Source organism: Schistosoma haematobium, chromosome ZW (genome assembly GCF_000699445.3).
Source record: "Schistosoma haematobium chromosome ZW, whole genome shotgun sequence".
NCBI lineage: Eukaryota > Metazoa > Platyhelminthes > Trematoda > Strigeidida > Schistosomatidae > Schistosoma > Schistosoma haematobium.
In genome coordinates this window covers 14492328-14513755 of record NC_067195.1, presented here as the reverse complement: position 1 = coordinate 14513755, position 21428 = coordinate 14492328, and the positions used below count along the sequence as shown (strand labels likewise).

The 21428-nt window shown below is 37.9% G+C and overlaps 2 protein-coding genes across 2 annotated transcripts; both read right to left on the bottom strand.

Moving 5' to 3' along the window:
• Positions 1-6009: 6009 nt before the first annotated feature.
• On the bottom strand, positions 6010-6490 carry MS3_00002835 (uncharacterized protein). Its single transcript, XM_051210488.1, has one exon. The coding sequence runs from the start codon at positions 6338-6340 to the stop codon at positions 6029-6031; it is 312 nt and encodes a 103-aa protein (XP_051070482.1). The 5' UTR covers positions 6341-6490; the 3' UTR covers positions 6010-6028.
• Positions 6491-7244: 754 nt separating this feature from the next.
• On the bottom strand, positions 7245-13302 carry MS3_00002834 (uncharacterized protein). Its single transcript, XM_051210487.1, has 6 exons — positions 11465-13302; positions 11103-11422; positions 10858-11070; positions 10624-10818; positions 9248-9661; positions 7245-8221 (listed from the first exon to the last, which is right to left on the bottom strand). Exons 1-6 carry the CDS (start codon positions 11487-11489, stop codon positions 8090-8092), a joined length of 1299 nt encoding a protein of 432 aa, XP_051070481.1. The 5' UTR covers positions 11490-13302; the 3' UTR covers positions 7245-8089.
• Positions 13303-21428: the final 8126 nt, after the last annotated feature.

The following is a 21428-nucleotide window of genomic DNA, read 5'->3' as shown; positions in this document are numbered from 1 at the left end:
ATTCTATCTTCTAGGCACATATGAGTTCTTACTCGAATGTTGGTATTTGTCGTGTTTACGAGCGCTGCTTAACAGAAGATCACGTTGTATCTCTGACCCTTGGATTGTCTTAAGGAGTATATTTGGTTAGGGTTTAACACATTCGTCGGTGGGTGGGTGACGTTATTACTTTTTTCTCTTGCTTATTTGTTTCCGCACTGTCGTCCAAATTCGTAATTCAGGACAGCCACATCGGGACTATTATCAACGATGACGGTTTTATCCTGTACTTCGATTTCTACTGTAGAGGCATGACTACTCATATCGACATCAAGTGGCACTTGACTCGTCATTAGTTTAATCGGAGATATATCTTTTCCGTCAATCACAATCGGATGTTCAACACGTCTCGTTATAGAAAGCACTACATTGACACATTCCCAACAGACAGTACTCGGGTTAGAAATGCAACCGCGATATTTCTTCTCACAATTCAAAGCTAGTAAGCGATGAATTAAACCTACAAATCAGCAGATCTATAAGTCATCGATATCTCAAGCAAACTGCATTTGTTTTACTAGACTCGTTGAGCTGAAGGCGTTCATTCGGGTGTCTGCCAGAGGAATGTTTAAAAGGAGCTGAATATTCGAGGGTAAGCGTACATCCACCATTACCAAAGGTTATCTGACCTACTATCATTCTTATTACGGACGACTATACTGCATCCTCCAGGTCGAGCGAATTCCCGTCTAGTTGATATTAAATTTAGTTGTCGTAAGAATGTCAGTCATATTTCGACGAGTTCAAAAGCAGTGCATGAACAAACCTGATCATCCTTCTTATCCTAAGATGTTTGTACAGTGTTTACATGTACTCTGGACATATACCAAGCCTATATAATATCAGTCTAGAGCGATGATAATCAGTTTATAAAATCCCATTTGCCGAGCGGTCTCATCATATAACGCTCGCAAATAAATAATTATATCGATGGACAGTCGTATGGATTGCAGACAAATCTGTCTTAATGACTGTTATTATCAATTTTGCTATTACTGCCATTACCGCCTACTTTCGCTACAATTGTTGTAATTATTACCATTATTCTCCAAAACAACCTACTGATTATCATGAACAAATAAAAGAAAAACACGGTTTTACATGGCAGATCCACATCATCAAAGAGAAAAATGTCAAACAATAATGTAAAGATATACAAATACCGGACATGTTTAAAACGTCCAGGCCAAGCAATCAAAAAGTCTGGACGTCATGTCCATTTTGCAGACTTTCTAACTATTCACATTTGTGTTTTTGATTGCTTTACCGGTCGATAGTGTATGGGGTATCGTATGTGTTACTGTAGTGAGGAAGTAGGGAGTCTTGACAATCAGATAGGTTTAACCGAGTCGATAACTCGCTTGAATACAAAGTTAGTTGATCGTAATTAAGTGATAGTGAATTGTTAGCCGTGAACAATACCTTGTTGGTGATTACGGTGAACATACACTCGACAGAAGTTGAAACCGTGCCAATTTGTATTGTTCACGGCCAGCAATACTCAATTACGACCAACAAACATTGCATTCAAGCGAGTTATCGACTCGGTTAAACCTATCTGATTGTCAAGACTCCCTACTTCCTCACTACAGTAACACATACGATACCCCATACACTATCGACCGGTAAAGCAATCAAAAACACAAATGTGAATAGTTAGAAAGTCTGCAAAATGGACATGACGTCCAGACTTTTTGATTGCTTGGCCTGGACGTTTTAAACATGTCCGGTATTTGTATATCTTTACATTATTGTTTGACATTTTTCTCTTTGATGATGTGGATCTGCCATGTAAAACCGTGTTTTTTCTTTTATTTGTTCATGATAATCAGTAGGTTGTTTTGGAGAATAATGGTAATAATTACAACAATTGTAGCGAAAGTAGGCGGTAATGGCAGTAATAGCAAAATTGATAATAACAGTCATTAAGACAGATTTGTCTGCAATCCATACGACTGTCCATCGATATAATTATTTATTTGCGAGCGTTATATGATGAGACCGCTCGGCAAATGGGATTTTATAAACTGATTATCATCGCTCTAGACTGATATTATATAGGCTTGGTATATGTCCAGAGTACATGTAAACACTGTACAAACATCTTAGGATAAGAAGGATGATCAGGTTTGTTCATGCACTGCTTTTGAACTCGTCGAAATATGACTGACATTCTTACGACAACTAAATTTAATATCAACTAGACGGGAATTCGCTCGACCTGGAGGATGCAGTATAGTCGTCCGTAATAAGAATGATAGTAGGTCAGATAACCTTTGGTAATGGTAGATGTATGCTTTCCAACGAAGATTCAGTTTTTCTGGTAGACTTCTTCATATACGCATATGTTTTCTAATTTTGGTTCAAGTGCAGATTGTTTTTGTTACTTTGATGCATATCTGTAGAGGTACGCGTGTATTGAGTTACTGTTTCTTCCGTTGTTTTCGTAGGGTTGTTACTTTGACTATCACTAATTGAAGAATCCGTTTTGCTAATTTTTCGTAGTTACTGTAGTAGCGTATATGGTGCTTGACTTATTATGAGTAGTTTTTTAGTACGCGTACAAGACATGTTCTCCCGTTTTCCCTCGGTCATACTGGCTGAACTGGTCATACAGAGCTATCGATGTGGTCGATCACTTTGTCTCTTTCCTGTTGGAGATGATATGCATTGTGACAGCTCTAATAAATGAAGTAAGTGATTCGAATTTTAGTTCTGATTATTAACTAATGTTAGATGTGTAGATAATTGTGAACTTCGAACAAGTAGTTACAATTTGGACTCCATTGTTTCCCGCAATAAAGATGACTGTATATAAATGCTGATTTCATATAGGAGGAAAAAGCGGGAATCTGAATGTTGAACAAGTGGGAGGATCTGACGATTGCAATGAACCAAGAGTACACTAAAGACACGTGGACAAGTAAACAGTCTGTGACAGGTGTGGTAATTGGACAATATAGCTACTGTACAATTAAATATTTTGTGTTATCTTTTAATCTGTTATCATGATCTAATGTAGTTTCATTGTGACTACTTCGAATTTGACTTATTGATTGGGTCTTGTGGAAGTTGTGGGCTATTTGAGATTGTAGGTAATTCGTTAGACTATTTCAAATCCACAAAAAATCATGTTGGTAATGTGAGTAAAAGTGAAATATTTGTCGAATCCCGGTTGAAGTAACTAAACTTTGGTGAATATTTATCCGTGATACATACGAATTTGCTTGTTTATCAGAATGCATGAGTTGGTTTTTATGTGGATGTGGGATTTCACCTGTCCTTAGTTAACTAATCGACATCCAACGTCGGATACTGATGAAGTAGCGTGTAGAGCTGAAATACTGTTCTATTTGTTATGAGGATTAATTCCCTGTGAGAATTAATTACAGCCCAAATACTTCACTAATTTATCTTCCATTGCATTGTGTGCCTATGGAAAGGAGGAACTTTCTCTTGGTTTTAGTTTTCCTGTCCCTATAACAAATATCTGAATTGGAGATAAATGGCGAATTTGAAATTCTCAACTGAGTATGCTAACCCATACGTCTTTATATAATCAAGGCTAAATTGGTGGATATAGCGCACTAATATCTAAATCGTGGACCAAAGCAGAGTAGCATATTAACTATTCAACATTTTAAATCACCAAAAGAAGCACGAACAAACCCTGTTATTATCGTGTTGAAGTCTGATAAAAGATCAAGGCGTGGTTATCATAAACAAATGTGAATATAAAAGTAAGATGTCCATCCTCAGTGATGAAAGTAAATTTATGCCTGATATCGAATTTGGAGGTATTAGCAAACTAGAGGGAAGAATGAATTCAAATCTAGTAAAACTGCTGCACATGAATATTATTGGTAGGGCGGAATTAAATTTTCTAAAACCTATTGGTTCTGAGTATCCTCATTTACATGGATGAACTAAAATTCACAGACCAAACGTTCGATTACGTTTATTCTTATCACTGTGTCGATCACCACATAACCTAGCTAAATTACTGAATCCTATCGAAACACATTTATGTAAGGATTCTTTTGAATTGGTCGATCATTTAGGTAATAATATCAAGTGACTTACCTGTTCACAAATGTACCTTTGGAAATGACTATTGATATATTTTGTGACCACATATCTTTGAACAGCCTTAAAAAATTACCTGCTCCTTTAAAAATTTAGCACTAATTATGTACTGACAAAGTCCAGTTCACATTTGAAGGTGGATACTCTGGCGTGATTGATTGGGTTCCTATGGTTAGTCCGTAAGGACCGTTATCAGCAGATGTGTTCATGATACATGTTGCAAATCTAGCTGAAGACCTAATCGAAATCATGTCTCTGTAAGAGATATATGGATGATATTTTAGTTATCTGTGAAAGAAAGGACGATATGGATTGTTTATTTGAGTGGACTTAACACTCCAAAACCACGTCATCCTTTCATGTGCAGAAGAGGAGAAGAATGGTCGGCTTTTCTTAGATATGCTAATAAGTAGACGAGATGATTCAAGCAAACGATCCATCCTTAGGAATCCAACATGGACGGGTCAATACCATAGTCACAATAGTTACTGCCCAGTGCAATGCAAACAAGGTTCGATGAGCGGTCTGTTTAATGGAATTAATCGTGTTTGCAAAAACGACGCTATTGATGACGACGTTGGTTTGTTAAACAAAACATTAACGGAGACTGGCTATGCCTTAAGATTCATAAATAGATGGAAAAGTCACAGTATACTGAGGCCTACTGTAACCTTCGCAGAAAGAAACTTGTCTACATTATTTTTCGTTTAGAGGTGATCCAAATAGCGTTTAATTGAAGCGAAGGCTTAAATCAGTTGTTAACATAACGGATTACGTAGCAAAGGTCTTTATTAAGGAAAAAACAAGGTCCATGCTTCATCAAAAACCTAAAAGTCATGAAAACAATTGTGATTTGTTAATTAGGATGTCCGAACATGTACCTAAGTGGTTGCAAACACAAAATCAAAAGACTCAATAAGAGTAAATGATAAACATCCATCATCCTCTATCGCCAGACACGTAGTTGAAACAGGTCATAGGATCGAACTTAACATGGCTTTTGTGGTGTTGTAAAATGGTGTAAAAGGGCGTATATTAAGGTTTGTTGAAGCCTTAGCCATACGAAAGTTCAAACATCCTTTATGTATTCAAAAACGGTTTTTCCTCATCTTAAACCTATCCTGGTAATATTAGCTTATTATCCAGTGTGATGAGGCTTCAAATTGTTTTCCATATTATTCTATTTCTTATCTTTGTCTCCGCTTACCCCACATTTCTAGTCTAGTTGACATTTTATTTTTATATATAAATGTTCTTAACAAGTATATATGTGATCAGATTGTTTGAAATGTTTTGCGCTAATATATCACACAGTTCTGGTAATCTTCGTCTTCTTATTACACTATCCAAATTTGTGAATGGGACTAATTACTTCGAGTATCATGACCACTTTCCTTACTTATAGAGGACTTGATGTTCGGAACTGCTATCTGAAAGATAGATCACACTGCACGACAGTTCAGTTACATGTAACCGAACAAAAGAGAGTCGAATGTAAATAATCTAATTCTCCATGTTTACTGCCATATGTATAAGCACTTTGAAGATAGCGAGTTGTTTGTAACAGTTCACAGGTGAATAGTCTTGATCGTTTGAGCACAACCAGATGTATATTGTGTTTACAAAGCTGTCCTGAAACGTTCATGGAGGAAAATCACTGACTAACATCAATATTCGTAATAATAAGACAACCACTACTTCTGCTATTTCAAACACTACTGTTACTACTATTGTTGCTTCTGTTTGTCCGGGATTAGTGTCGTGAACGCTCAGTAGTCGAGATTTCTTAGAATCGCTACCCTGAAATGGTCGACTTCCTGGGATTTATTTATGAAAATTCCCCGCAAATTACATTCATCCCACAATTGACAAGCATATACATTCCAGTGAACTATGTTTGTATTCATATGTCTAATGATGACTGAATGTAAAACTTGACCGTCCAACTGTATGCAGATAAATGCTGAGTTTTAGGAGGAAGCTCAATGAAGACATGTCCCATATTTGCGTAGCTTTCCGGCATTGTGTGACATTTTTGCACCCAATGATGTGGTTTTTCTAAGTGAAAGTTTTTTTCTCCTTTTTGTTCATAATGGAAAATGTGTTCTTTTCCCGCAGTGATAATAGTAATTGTATCAACAGTTACAGTAACAATGGTAATGGTAGTGGGAGTATTAAATGTGGTAATAGCAGTAATCAAGGTAGTATGTATCATTACCAAGGTTTGATTTGATAATTTCGAATAAATTGAGCATTGGGTAGATTGTTATAAATAAATAATATATTTGTAATATCCCAATGAGTAGAAAATTAGATTTTCTGACGTTTCCTGACTTAGTGTAATTCACTTCTTCAGAGAATAAATAACCAAATTAAAATTAATCCAAATTTAAATAGTACAACGGAACAATAAGAATAATATTTGATCAATCAAAAACAGGTCTGAACAAGTTAATGTCATGTCATTTCTGTCAAGGTGATTCATAAGTGATATGTATGTAAATTTGTGTATATGTACATTGTTTAAAAATGAAAAATTGTGTGACCTTCATGGTGAGAAAGGATAGAGTTTAATTTGTAAGATATTAGGTACACAAAGAAACCTCCTAACAATCCTGTAGAATTGAATCAACTTCAAATTAACTCGGCAATAGCAGTTCATGCCATTTTCAACAACCACTAGATTGATTTTAAAAACATCAAAATATTGCAAAAAGGCTTTCCCAACTACAAAGAAAGGAGGGTAACTGAAGCTTTCCATATAATGCTTAATCCTACTTCTCTCAATAGAAAGGAAGGCCTCACCACACGTCCTACTTGGACCATCTATTCTAGCCATTCAGTCTGATCATATTTACAATTCACACTACCATATTACAAATCAAACTCTATCCTTTCTCACTAAAACTATCGAGAATTTCGATAGTTTTGTTGTTTGATTATATTTTCCTTGAAAAAGCCTTGACCAAATTGCCAGGCGAAACGGAATTACTTCAAATTCTTTCGCTAAGATTTTACAAATATATATTATTCCTCTTTAAGGTAGATTTGGTTGTAATCTACACAACCATTCATCGATATAATTATTCGTTTTCGAGCGTTAGACGGTCTTCTTTTCTTTGTTCATCATAGAAATCAGGTCCTAGTACACCACAGTCAATACTTATATTGTAGTCACACTAAGCTATGTAAATTATGACTTTACTGTAATGACCCAAGAACATTGAAACGTTACGAAAATGATCAGCATTCAAGTCAAATTCGTATTATTTGTTTAGCTCTTATATGGGTTACATGTAACTTAAACTGACGTAATGGAGCTCAAGCAGATCAAAACGGTGTCGGTTGCCATAATATGAGCTTTGTCCTATTACTGAACCAGTGTCCTGACTCGTGACGAGCTGATAATACATTCATCATGTTTATTTAAATTGAGTGCGATCGCAATACCTACCCGTTATATGTTCTTGATTACTAATGGTTAGATTTATTGTATAAAAACATTGCAGTCTGTAGCCAATCAATAGAATATGTTGGGTCCCATATTCAGTAATGATAGGTATTCGATTCCCGAAAATAAATTTAAGCTGAAATGCCTGTTAAAAGATGACCAATGAGTACAGAAAATTGATCCTACAGTTAAAGTAAATACAATATAGTCGGTAAATACTTATTGAAAAGGTGTATAGGAACTGCAGATATCATTATGTAGTTTGTAACAAAATAGGTGCAACAAACTTAAAAGTAGTTACTATGTATACATGTTAGACACTAAAATTACTGACATACGAAGTGAACCTTCATGCACATAAAACAATTAACAAAGTTCTTAATGTGTTCAGGAGATTTACTATTTTAGACAAATAATACTTTTTTCCAACGCATCTGTATTTTAGAGTAATAACAGTTCATTAGATTATGATACATATAAATTGACATATTTTACAAATCAAGTAACTTAAATTTAATATCTATAGTGTTCCGCCTTGAATGGTCCGTCAACTGGTACACCCAGATAATCAGCTTGCTTTTTGGTTAATTTTGTTAGTTTGACACCTAACTGTTCCAAGTGAGCGGCAGCAACAGCTTCATCCAACTATAAGGAAAACAATCCAATTATCAATAGAGAATATGATGAGCACTGAAACTGAAAAGTATGCCAAAGATAAGAATCAAGTTACAAAAAACTTATAGTTCAAGTATTGCAGCACCCTACATAAACCATTTGAAACAAAAACTTGTGTATAAACTGTTTTTAGCGACTGAGTGAACACTGTCGGTTAGGCGAAGGGTCATAGAGGACAATGACTTGGTAGTTGACGAGATCTCGGGTCTTCATCAACTGAGGTGGTTAGGACATGCTCTAAGTACGCCTAATTCGGAAGTGCCTCGACAGGCGATAATTGTCGATAAAGTAGACTGGAAGAAAGCTAAGAGCGGTAAATGAAGATTGATCTACGCTATGCAGGTAGATGCAACCCAAACCATATTATCAATACTTATTCCTTTTCACTGCTATTCCTACTACATTATTCTGATCTCCTTCGCTAAGTCTTGTTAATTTCATCTCGACGTGCTAATGTATTAAGGCAGCTTCGACCAACGCACATCTATGTCAGGCTGTACACTGATGATGGCTGGATAACTACCCATTACATCCCTGTAAACACAAACTAATATGCGTTGTCTTATAACACACGCATAGAATTATTCAAAGGAATGATAAATGTCTTTATAATTGATTGATTACTGGGTAGTGATCGATTAGTTGTAAATACATCTCAGTCATGGCCAAGATAGCTCAGTGGTAACGTCTTTGACTGTGAAGCTGTGTGGCGCGGGGTCAAACCCGTCAGGGTTTCCTGTCGACTGCTTCCAACCACTACCTCAATGATACATGATTATGTACCTATGTTTTCAACCTAAAATAAGTAACGTATCTTCCCGAAGATGTGGAACTTGAGCAATCATAACTTCGACCTTAGTCAACATAAGGCAACTCCAACTTTCAATTTAATTCGTGTCAAATAAAGCAAGCCCTACGACTAAAAACGTAATTTACAATATCTGAACTGTGAAAACAGTCCAAACACTTTTGTCCCTAAAATAAAAGAGAACTAACCTTTTTAGGGAGAAAATGGACGCCAACTGGATACTGATCGGGTTTTGTCCATAGCTCAATCTGTGCTAGTACCTGATTTGTAAAAGAGTTTGACATTACGAAACTAGGATGACCATGAGCACAGCCTAGATTTACTAGGCGACCTTCTGCAAGTAGAATAATATGCCTTCCATTTTTTAATGTGTAACGATCAACTTGAGGTTTGATTGATTCTTTACTGACACAATTCTCATTGAGCCACTTAACATCGACTTCAGTATCAAAGTGGCCAATATTACAGACAATCGCATCGTCCATCATTTCTGAGAAATGCTCACCAGAAATTATATCTACACAACCAGTGGCAGTAACAAATATCTTCGCTCTTTTCGCACCATCTTCCATTGTTGTTACTTCGTAACCCTCCATAACAGCCTACAAAAACGATGTGTCAAAATGAAGCCGAAATGAGGAATCACAAAAGTGATGAATAGAGATTGATGAGTCTTTGAATTTATCTGGCACTCGATCAACTATGCACAAACTACTAAATTTTGCAACGCAATCTAAAATTTAGGATATATATAATACAGTTATAAGTACAGTCCTACTTTTCCACAACAAAAATTAGTCATAACGTGTGTCACAGATGTCAGCGTTTACCTCATCAACGTTTTTAATTTACCTTCAGTCTACACCCTAATGATCGTAAGTAAACAATTTAAAACGTCTCCATATTGTGAAATTTTGTTTAGAAAACAGAACTATTAATCGGCTTGTACACAAATGAAAACGTTTCTTAGTTTGTCACTATGTAATTGCAGATTATTAGGACAACCTCACTTCCTATGAGGGGTGTCACTGTTAACATGAGTTGCACTTTTTTTGTTTCTAGCATCTATCTAGAAGCTGTAGGATTAATCGGATAAAATAGTGATCAGTAATAAACAATGAAATGTAGGCTAAATTCTGACAGTACACATGGGCATAATTTAGATACATAAATTTAATGATCAACCTCATACGACACAAGTTAGGCTTCATGCCACGACAGCTTAGTTCATCGACTGAGAGAACCATAATTGAAATTTAAGATAAAACATGTGAACCTTTCATTGGCGTTTACCCACAAAAATATTTCCTCACAGGCTTCTATTATGTAGTTAATTACCCCAATTCTGTCTCATTTTTGAGTATTTAACCTGATTTACTAATTTCTCTTATTTTATTACAAGAAACGTAACAAAAAGTGGGAGGGATATTGATCATAACTAAAAGCCAATTGGAAATTATTATTATTGAGGAAATGACCATTGAAACACTGATTAGTTCACATTCCCTCAATAATTATGGTATAAATACACGTCAACGTAGTTTCAGTATTCTGAAATGCTTACCTGTAAAGCATTGATTGGATCGGCTTCTGTTATAAGTACACGCGCGCCATAAGAACGAAGAGCTTGAGAACACCCTTTACCAACATCTCCATAACCTGCGACTAATGCTACCTTTCCTGCAAGCATGATGTCAGTGGCTCTTTTTAATCCATCAACCAACGATTCACGGCAACCATAGAGATTGTCGAATTTGCTCTTTTGGAAAACTTCATTAAAATATAAGCAACACCCTACCTTAGTAACAGAGTCGTTAACGTTGATGGCCGGACATTTTAGTCGACCACTGGAAAACATCTTATAAAGATTCCGAACACCAGTTGTGGTTTCCTCTGTTATGCCTCTTATGCCTTCAAGATATTCAGGATGTTTCTCGTGAACAAGAGATGTAAGATCACCACCATCGTCTAACACCATGTTTAAAGGTAAACCATCAGGAAATATTAAAGTCTAAGATTATATTTATGGTGTAAGTCATATACTTGCTCTATACACCAAGTGTACTCCTCATCGGTTTCACCTTTCCACGCGTAAACTGGAACGCCTGTCTTTGCAATGGCTGCGGCAGCATGGTCTTGTGTGCTAAAAATGTTGCAGGATGACCATTGAACCGATGCTCCCAGTTCGACTAAGGTTTCAATTAAAACTGCAGTCTGAACAGTCATATGAAGACATCCAGCAATCCTAGCTCCAGTGAGTGGCTTTTCTTTGCCATACATTTGCCTCATCATAATAAGCCCTGGCATTTCATTCTCTGCTAACTTGATTTCCTTTCTACCCCAATCCGCTAAACTGATGTCGGCTGAAAATGAGTTATATTCAAGCTATAGGTCGAATAACCTACCAACTTTAAACGGTGGTTTCGGCATGATTAGAGAACAGATTCACGAGTCGCCTGAAGAATTATTTCCAGCAGATGAATATGGGACGTGTCAAACCCCTAGAAGTTGTAAAAACGACAGCCAAATCTAGTGTATGTAGGATGAAACATAAACATAGGATGTGAAAAAGACGTAAGTATTTTGTGACACAAAAAAAACAGAACTAAACACTAGTGTTCACATAATGTAATGAACAGGAAAACTACGTGCCTAGACCCTTATACGGTTTGAAGGAGCCATACGAGAAACTGAAAGGTCTTAATTCGCGATCTAACCGAAGTATGACGATGGCCGCCAGTTTCTCTATCGAGTTACTGACTCCTGTTTAATGAGACCATGGGAGGATTCCTGCGAAGTATTAGTATTGCCTTGAACACCAAACGAAGTGAAAGAGTTTGCAGATACAAGTGACAAATAAACATGGTTTGAAGAAAGACAATTGCGGGCACCGATATAAGCTGAACATACAAATTATCGAGGTTCCTCGCCCCGGTAAACTTCCAACGAAGTATCATTATTGAGAGAGTCCGGATGTGAGTGATGCAGTAGCTGTTTACAAGCAACATGGTCACTTGCCTGGACGCTCAAATGCTTTGACAAGGTCTTACGAATTTACACCACCAAAGTAAAACCACCGTTGTACTACAGGATCCAACCACTTGGTTCATGTCTTACGAACGTTACCGACACACTCGAGCGTGTTCAGTGTTTGGGAACAAGGTCAGAAGTCGGTTTTTTCAAAATCCAACGATGAACGCCTAAACGTTCGACGGTTTTCCTCTAATCGTAGAACTCGAAATGACTTTATATTGACACCCTATATTATCAATCATCTCGGTGCCAACAAGTCCAATCTTTTTTCGCTTTTCGGAACAAGTTATTTTTGATGCCATAGCAAGAAGATTCGGAACTGTGATCTGAAACACTCAAGGTGGGGTTGCGCTTTTCTCACCGGGTGGTTAAATGACTGAAAGGCCTTACCCTAAGAACTAGTACCAGCCAAACCAGTGAACACTTTTAAGGAGAAGTTGGATTTTCTCTGGTAAATATGCTACAATGATTGACAAGTGTCTACCAACCTACTATCCTTGTTACTGAAGACATACTGATACTGCATAAAAACTTGGCAACAAATCAACTCATAATCAAGTCATTTTAATGAACAACTCTCCTGGTTATTACTCACTGCAAGTACAGAAAAGAAAGATCTCACCATAATTAGCAATACTCGCCCAAACTATCATTTCACAGGACAGATCGTCGCGTTAGCGCGATACATTTAACCAGAGGTTCTTGCACGTTATAACACATCAAATGCTATTTTTCTTCTTGCGAAATGAGTCCATAATAAGAAAGAAATACACGTCTATTGTACCACACAAACCTAAATGAACTAACGTGCTGAGTAGCTATGGCCACTTGACTGATCCAAGTTAAAGTTCGCGCCTTTTTCAGCCTCTCAACCTATGTAACGCATCTCCAACTAAATTCAATAACAGGATTGTATTAAGTCTTTCCTTTTCATTAACCGATGAGTTCTGACTGCACTTGCATTATACCCTCTAAATGCTACGGTAGTCTCCTTAATTTTCAGTCGACCTAAGTGCAGTGTGTACAAATTATTATGTTGTTCGACGTTGTTACATGGTATTCCAAAGGGCTGTTGAATACCTATTGTAAATACAATATCGGTACTGAGACAAGCTTAAAAGCCATGGTAAGGGTATTATGAGTAACTATTGTAGATCGTCGACGTAGATGATCTGTGTCGAATGACTGGGGACCTGCTAATTTCGAAGTCATACCTCTTAGTATCTAACGTGGATTAAACTTTCGTCGTATCAATGTGCTAAGGCTGCCTTTTATGACCGTACAACACAGACGACGCTGCCACAGACATGTACTGGTAAGGTTGTGTATAGAAAAAAAGTGCAGCCGACTGGAAATAAACTTGATTCTGCCCCGTAATTTTGGCAGTCTGCTTGGTGACCATACACGATGAAGCGATAGTTGTCGTTCCAGCCATCTTTGTCAGCAATGGCAGTCGGGATGCTTCGTTTGATACGTTTTTCTCAGTCTTTTTGATGTCGTTGTATAATCTAACATTTTAGTGTGCTGAATTTGCGCAACTTATGTGATGCTACGTGTTGGCGCCAATTTTTCCAGGTAAATTTTATTTCTTCAGTTTTTTCTATTGCTGTTCAAGTCAGAGTATTCTCTCTGACGTGTTTACATTTGTATATGATAAGATGTTAATCCGTTTTACTTTGAGTATAATTTTATAGATATCAGACTCCAGAGCAACCCAATCTTCCTATTTTGGGGAAAATTTTGAAGAAACGGCACCAAAGCTCCAATATTTCTCCAAATTACCCCTGAATCTTATTACACTTTGTAGAAATCGGTTTATATTTTCTAATCAAACAGAAACGTTGTGCGCGATATCAATGAAATTATCCGAAATGTCGCATTATAATGCAATAGTTCTCCACATTTTTCGACAGATATCACAGATGAGCCTGTCGATTTTAATGACCTAGAAGTTTCCACCCATGTTTTGCATATTTTTCTGTCAATTTCGCACAGTAAAGGCAGTGCCAAATAGGCTGAACAACAGTTGGTAAAAAGGATCGATTTATCACTGTAATTTAAAGACTGACTCGTCACAAATTTGAGTGTTTATTAAAATTTAATAAATTACAAATTGTCCATTAATGTGAAACTTTTTCCATTTCCTAATAACCGATTTTGCTTTTCTGAGATGTATGTTACGTAGACGTTGAACCATCATTCACAATATTCTACAAAAATAAAAAATTACTCTTTACTTAATAAACAAATGTCATGACACTCAGCCAACTTATGAATCCTGCATGTTACGTGAACGGTTGATAACATACCAACGGTATAACAGTATTGTGATTGATCCGAATAAAAACTTACGCTACGTCTGTTAACACTTGCGAAGCCAGCTGAAAATAAGATGAGCAAGAAGTAATTATTTCAGTATAAATGCACATCACAAACTAATATAAAAAAACGCTGTTTAATCAAACATTCAAAGTGAATTTAGCTCACCCTTTCTCTGGATCGTCATCCACGCTTATTGGCTTTATCTCTTGCGTCGTGCAAGAAAGCCTGGTATGCAATATCCATTGCGTGCGTTATTTCTTTCTGTGGATTGGTTGCACTTAGTAACGGGAAACACATGACACTTACAAATATATTAACACTGTAATGTGAACTTACTTTGAATCGTCCTGTAGAATTTGTACTTACTGATACCGTTTCACTTTTAGTTCCGTGTAAAGTACAAGTAATAGTCAGTTCAGGCGACAGCAAGCAACCTGGACATACTTTGGTTAATTTGCGATGATCATCATATATAATATCGCATAATCTGACCACGTAAAAGTTGTTCAAATACCTGTTAATACTCACGAACTGACCACGGAACTTGAGCTTCTCCAAACAATTTCAAAAGTACGCAACCTTTCATGTGTTTTTAATGGGAATGCGAAACTTTTATCTACGTGTTCAGTGTGCAGACGTATGGTCTACTTCGATATTAGTACTGCTCTAGTAATAGATCTAATCTTAAAATTGTAGATTTGTCATAATGTAACTGCCTAATGTATAAGATCTTACGTGGAAGTCAAATCATCCTCTACACCAACTCATTGCATCGTAACAATCACCATGATATGATGAAAAACAAACATAGGCTAGAGATAGAACAATATATTTAATATGAATAAAAGATATATGACTACAATCAAGAGTGACCACGCCTGAAAAGCCGAGCCATGCCATTCGATCAATTCGAACTAATTGAACTTATTCTTCCCGCCTTCTCCATCGTTGTTTCTCTAAGGGTTAAATGTTGGATATCTACTTTCCCAGCTGTCTCGTGTTCAGCTTTGAGGATTGTGTGGTTAGGGCCTAATGCCATTATAGACGCACCTGCCCTTCGCAAACACAGATGGTCTTTTATCGTGAGCGATCAGTTTATCAGTCTTGGTAGACATGTAGCTGATTGCTCTCAGCTTCATGTTGTCAACATTTCGCAACGTTTGTTGTCATCTTTACATATGCGCCTACCTATGGTTCCCTAACTTCTTCTGAATTGCATGAAAGCGGTGGTGAGAAAATCTCTGTTTTCGATTAACTACTTTATGAGCATGTATTCAATATGAACTTACCTCGCTATATATGGAAAATTCTCAGTTGAAACGCTGACAACTGAGAATTCTACTGGAACGCACACAGCTTCATTTTCAACAGCCTCTAGTCCTTTGGAAGTGCACAAGTAATCGTTTAATCTGAAATAGTGTAACAGGCGTTCGAATTATTTTTGGATAACATTCTTGCAGTTTGTGTGGTTCGCACGTCCTGGAACAATCGATTTCAATAACATTCTTCGTAATACTGGGACTATTTCTCACATAGTAATTCCACTTAATCTTTCCAAATAGACATTAAAGTTCTACTGAATGTACCTGCTAAGCTAGTATCCCTACTCTGTATTTCAGGTAATCGGTGAAGACAAGTCACGATTTTGTGTATCTGCTGCATACTGCTCTTATACTCGAATTTTTAACTGTTACGCGTCATACTTTTGAAAAAATGTGTCCTAACTGTGAAGAAAATAAGTGAGGTTCGGAACATGTTTAACGGAAACTTAGTCGTATGATCACTAGGAAGCTTAACGAACAAGCAGACAGGTGTCCTATACCTTTCGTTACTAGTATTCCATGACTGTATTAGAATCATTGCCTGCATATTATAGGGCATTCAAGTGAGCAGACATGAGTTAAAACTAAGAGATGGTTGGAATATACACTAAACTTTTTCATCCACCGACCACCGTGTCACACCGTGATGGCTGAAATAAATTGTTAGAAGGCTAACGGCGCAACGATTTGTTCCCTTTGATAATCTTTACACAGATCCAGGTTTGTAAGTTTATCAAGAAAGTAACAAAAATGTGTATCATATTACTTCTAAGTGTTATTTATTTCATGTGAACTGGATGCTAAGACGTTCTCACTTCATGGATTTTTTTACGACGATTACCATGATAAATCAAAATATGATCGGATCCACAAATATATATTAAAAAATGGTTCCAATAACAAGGGAATATCAACGAAACATTTAAACCACTTTTCCATTTACAACTTTCCCATTGATAATGTTAAGCTGCAGTCCTTGTTTTTGTTTGGAAATAAAAGGCAAAAAAAGTAACTTGTAAATGGTGAAAGCGATTCTGAGTCTATATTCAACGTCGAGCTTGATTTTTAGAAGTCTTACAGAGGGTTCCATTAATACCGTCCTCTGCAGATAGCTACATGATACCTTAACTCTAATGAACTATACCTCCGCAAGTTTAGGGTTACTGCCGGTTCCACGAAGGGAGGAAGATGGAAGGTTGTGTATGGGGTCCGCAACCCCATCACGTAAAAACAATCTTGCTAAAAACGCTAACCAGATTAAACAGGTTAAACCATTTCAACTCTGCCTACAAGTTAAAGGAATAATTATGACGCCTGATGCTGAAAGTCGAGATTCTTTGGAAGTCACGAGGCCGATTCCCTCTCTAACAGACCCAGTAACAAATATCATAGGCATATGGAATGTCCGGACAACGTGGGAGACCGGGATGACCAGTAAAGTAGCTACGGGAATAAAGTGATTCAACTTGGCGGGTCTCGGAATCAGTACTCGAAACCGATTGGGCCAAGCTGGACAGCAAAGACTAGATACGCGAGAGATACTCCTTTGGTCCAGTCAAGAAGAAGAAAATGCACCTTGCACTCAATGCGTTGCTCTGATGCTGTCCAAAAAAGCACGTAATGTACTTATGGGATGGGAATCTCACGGATTAAGGATCACCAAAGTATCCTTCAAAACAAATTAGGAAGGAATCACAGTGAGTGTTAGACAGTGTTACGTACCCACCAGTGATAGCAATGGCGACGATAAAAGTTAGTTCTATAAGAAGCTGCAATATATCATAGCGAAGTGCTTAAGAAAGGATCTCACCATCCTGATTGGGGAAGTGAATGCCAAAGTCGGAATGAATAACACCGGATATGAGGATATCACGGGATGACATGGACTGGGAGAGACAGACGAAAATGGGGAGCGATTTGAAAATCTATGTGCATTCAACAAATGTCCCACACAAACACATACAAAAAGCTACATAAATCTCACCGGACCACATTACGGAGAACCAAATTGATCACATTCACATCGGTAAAAAATTCGGAAGGACAATGGGAGACGTGAGAACTAGAAGAGGTGCTGAAATAGCTTCAGATCACCACATTGTGGTGCCAAAGAAACACTGGACAACTAGGAAAGCAGTAATAAAGTGTTCAATACAGCCTTCTTCAAGATACTAAGAGGCTCAATAAGTTCGAGATTACTGTCAACAACAGGTTATAAGCTTCACAAGATCTACGGAAGGAAGAAGAATCCACTATGGAAGACAACTGGAAAGGGATCAATGTGTCAGGATGTTCTAGGCCTCAAGAAGCAACTTCATAAAGAGTGGATCTCTATGGAAACCCTGGACAAGGTTCAAGAATGGAAGAACCGGAAGACGGTAATTAAAAACAACCGAACAAGAACGGAACAAGTCAAGACACAAGCTGAATAGACAGGAGCAAACAAGCAAATGAAGAGGACTCTAAGAGCTGAGAAGCGGACATATGTGAAAGGGCTAACAACGACGAAGGGAAAAGCTGCAAGAGAAGGAAATATGAAACAACTGTATGACACGACGAAGAAACTATCAGGGAAATATAGTAAATCAGAGAGATCAGTCATGGACAAAGAAGGCCATACGAGCACCGAGATTCAAGAACAGAGGAACAGATGGGTAGAACACTCCGAGAAATTCTTGAATTGGCCAACTCCATTGAATCCACCGGATATCGGAGCAGTACACACAGACCTTCTGAAAGATATCACTCCACTAACGATCGAAAAATGCAGGATGGCCATCAGACAAGTCAAGTGTGGGAAAGCAACAGGACCCGACAATATACCACCTGAAGTACATAAGTCGGACACAGAAGCAACTGCAACATTCTCCACGTTCTATTCGAAAGTATTTAGGAGGGAGAACAAGTGTCACTGAAAAACTGGAAAGAAGAACGCCTAATCAAGATAACACAGAAAGGAGATCTGAGAAAATGTGAGAACTACAGTGACATCACACTACTATCAGCACCAGGAAAAGTTGTCTACAGTGTGGCTGGACACGACTAAAGATTCAGTAGACATCCAGCTTCGAGATCAGTAGTCCAGATTCCGTAAGCATAGGTCGTGCACAGACCGAATCGCAACACCACGGATCATCGTTGAACAGTCAGTTGAGTGCAACTCGTCACTGTACATCCAAGTCATTGACCATGAGAAGACGTTTGACAGTGTAGATAGGACGACCATATGGAACCTTATTCAACACTATGGAGTACATGAGAAGATCGTCAACATCATGGGGAATTCATAAGACGGACTACAATGCAAAGTGGTGCATGGACGACAGCTGATTGATGCATTTCAAGTAAGGACCAGAGTCGGACAAGGCTGATAACTCTCCTGCTTCCTCGTTCTTCTGGTGGTCGACTGGATTGTGAAGACCTCAACGTGTAAGGGAAAGTACGGAATACAATGAACAGCTGGGAATCAATCAGAAGATTTAGACATTGCAGATGACCTGATCCTTCTATCCCATACACATCAACAAATGCAGGTCAAGGCAAACAGTGTGTAAGAAGCCTTTGCTTCAGTAGACCTCAACACGCACAGGCGAAAAGCAAGATCATCAAATGCAACACGGAGAGCACCATCTAAATCACACTTGATGGAGAAGCTCTAGAGCACGCGGAGTCCTTCACTGCGTCGGGACTGGGAAGCAAACATGAAAAGGATGAATAGCAACTGGAAACAACTGAAAAGTTAGATGGAGAATGCTGGTGGGCGGCGTTATTAGTATCAATTACTATCATATATATAACTGTTTTCTGACCAACTGATTTAGTTTAATGATAGGTATACAGATCGTGTTACTTAAATGGGTTGGTTTGTGAATAGTGCACAGGCTTCTATGAGTGTCCAATCTTCTCTTGAATGAGTCAATTGAGTGTGCGGTTACCACTGCTTCGGGTGACAGGTTTCAAGTATTTATGACTCGGTATTTTTTCATTCCTGGCCTTCCTACCCGCTTGCTATGTTCTCTGAGATGTCCCGATTTAGTGGGGAGAGAAAGAGAGAATAAACTAGACCATAATTTATGAACGAACCAGTCAGATTTACGGGCGAGACTCTAATTTAGGGACGAGCCAATCAGAATCGTTTGAGCAATTTCAATTATTAGTCAATCAGAAGACAGCATAAAGTAAAAATATATTAAAAGCAAGTAATAAATTACAGTGGATATTCTTCTTTGACATGATTTAAAAACTCGTATGTTAGCATCATAACCCTAACCCTCACCTAACTCTAACTCTAAACCCTAACCCTAACCCTCACCTAACCCTAAACCTTAACCCTCAACTTACCCTAACCTTAACCCTAATCCTCACCTAACCTTAACCCTTAACTAACCCTAACCTTAACCCTAACCCTCACCTAACCCTGACCTTAACCCTAAACCCTCACCTAACCCTAAACCTTAACCCTCAACTAACCCTAACCCTAAACCCTAACCTAACCCTAACCTTACCCGTAAACCTAACCCTAACCCAATAGACGAGTTTCTATTCCATATGCATTGTGAATTCAGAACCTCTGAACATTAATCAAACCTTAACAAGTTATTAAATCATGTAACAGGAGAATATCCACTGTAATTCATTACTTTCATATAATATACTTTCACTTTATACTAACTTTCTTCTGATTGGCTAATAGTTGTCAAGGTCACTTAAGATTCGTTCAAAGGTCGTCTTTAAATTAGAGTCTCGCCGAAAAATTACAAACCGATCTAAGCTAGACAACCATTCAAATACATTTCAGCTACTTAAGTAGCAAGAGTGGGGTTTTAGTGCCATTTCCCCGAAATGGATCAAATTTTCCCCAATATTGGGAGATTGGGTTTGGTAGATCCTACCAATGAATAGTTAAGTGGTTGAAATAATACTTCATTGATATTGATTTGTTTTTTAGAGAACAATAATTTGGTCTAGTTGACGGGAATTTCGTGGAGATTGGTTCTAAATTCTAGGTTGTATTTGTTACTGATTGACCTTGGTTGGGATATCACTAAAACTTGGGAAGTATTAGAGAGGTGTTTTGTTCTAGCATAGGATTCCTCAGCAGTACCTGCGCACTATTCCACTGGATACCAAACCTAGGATCTTCGAGTTCCACTTCAAGCGCCTAACCCTCAGATCACTAAGTTACCATTGCAGCAAGGCCTTTAGGTCTTTCGATCCTTGAAGGCGTCGTAGGTCCTCACTGTCGAGGAGTCCTATACTGGGACTAAAAGTCTGTACAGCATTTTCTGCTTTTCAGGTTTTCTAAATTCGGTCTGTAATGCAGACCGTCTTTTGTTTTACAGATTTTGCACTTTGGTTTTCTTCACTGGTTTATTCTGTTTATTTTTGAACACAGGTAATGTGTACACTGGTCGATGGCTTGAAAATTCTTCAGAAAGTGCGTCCGACAGACATTGTAGTACTAGCCGGAGACTTGAATGCTCAGGTCGGGCGTCTAGGCACAGAAGAGAATCGTTTAGGTTGCCAATTGGGACGTATTGGTCGCAGGACAGATAACGGGGACCGTCTACTGCAACTGTGTACATACCACAACCCGTTTCTGGCTAGCACTAACTTTCGGCACAGTCATCGCCGATGTGCCACCTGGAGTCCTCCCTCTGCATCTCAAGCCTGGACTCAGATTGATCACATC

Coding starts and splice junctions, on each gene's coding strand:
- MS3_00002835 (XM_051210488.1), bottom strand. CDS start 6,340: ATGATACATACTACCTTGATTACTGCTATTACCACATTTAATACTCCC.
- MS3_00002834 (XM_051210487.1), bottom strand. CDS start 11,489: ATGCCGAAACCACCGTTTAAAGTTG. Junction 11,071..11,102: donor ACACTTGGTGTATAGAGCAA/GTATATGACTTA, acceptor ATATAATCTTAG/ACTTTAATATTTCCTGATGG. Junction 9,662..10,623: donor ATCCAATCAATGCTTTACAG/GTAAGCATTTCA, acceptor TCGTTTTTGTAG/GCTGTTATGGAGGGTTACGA.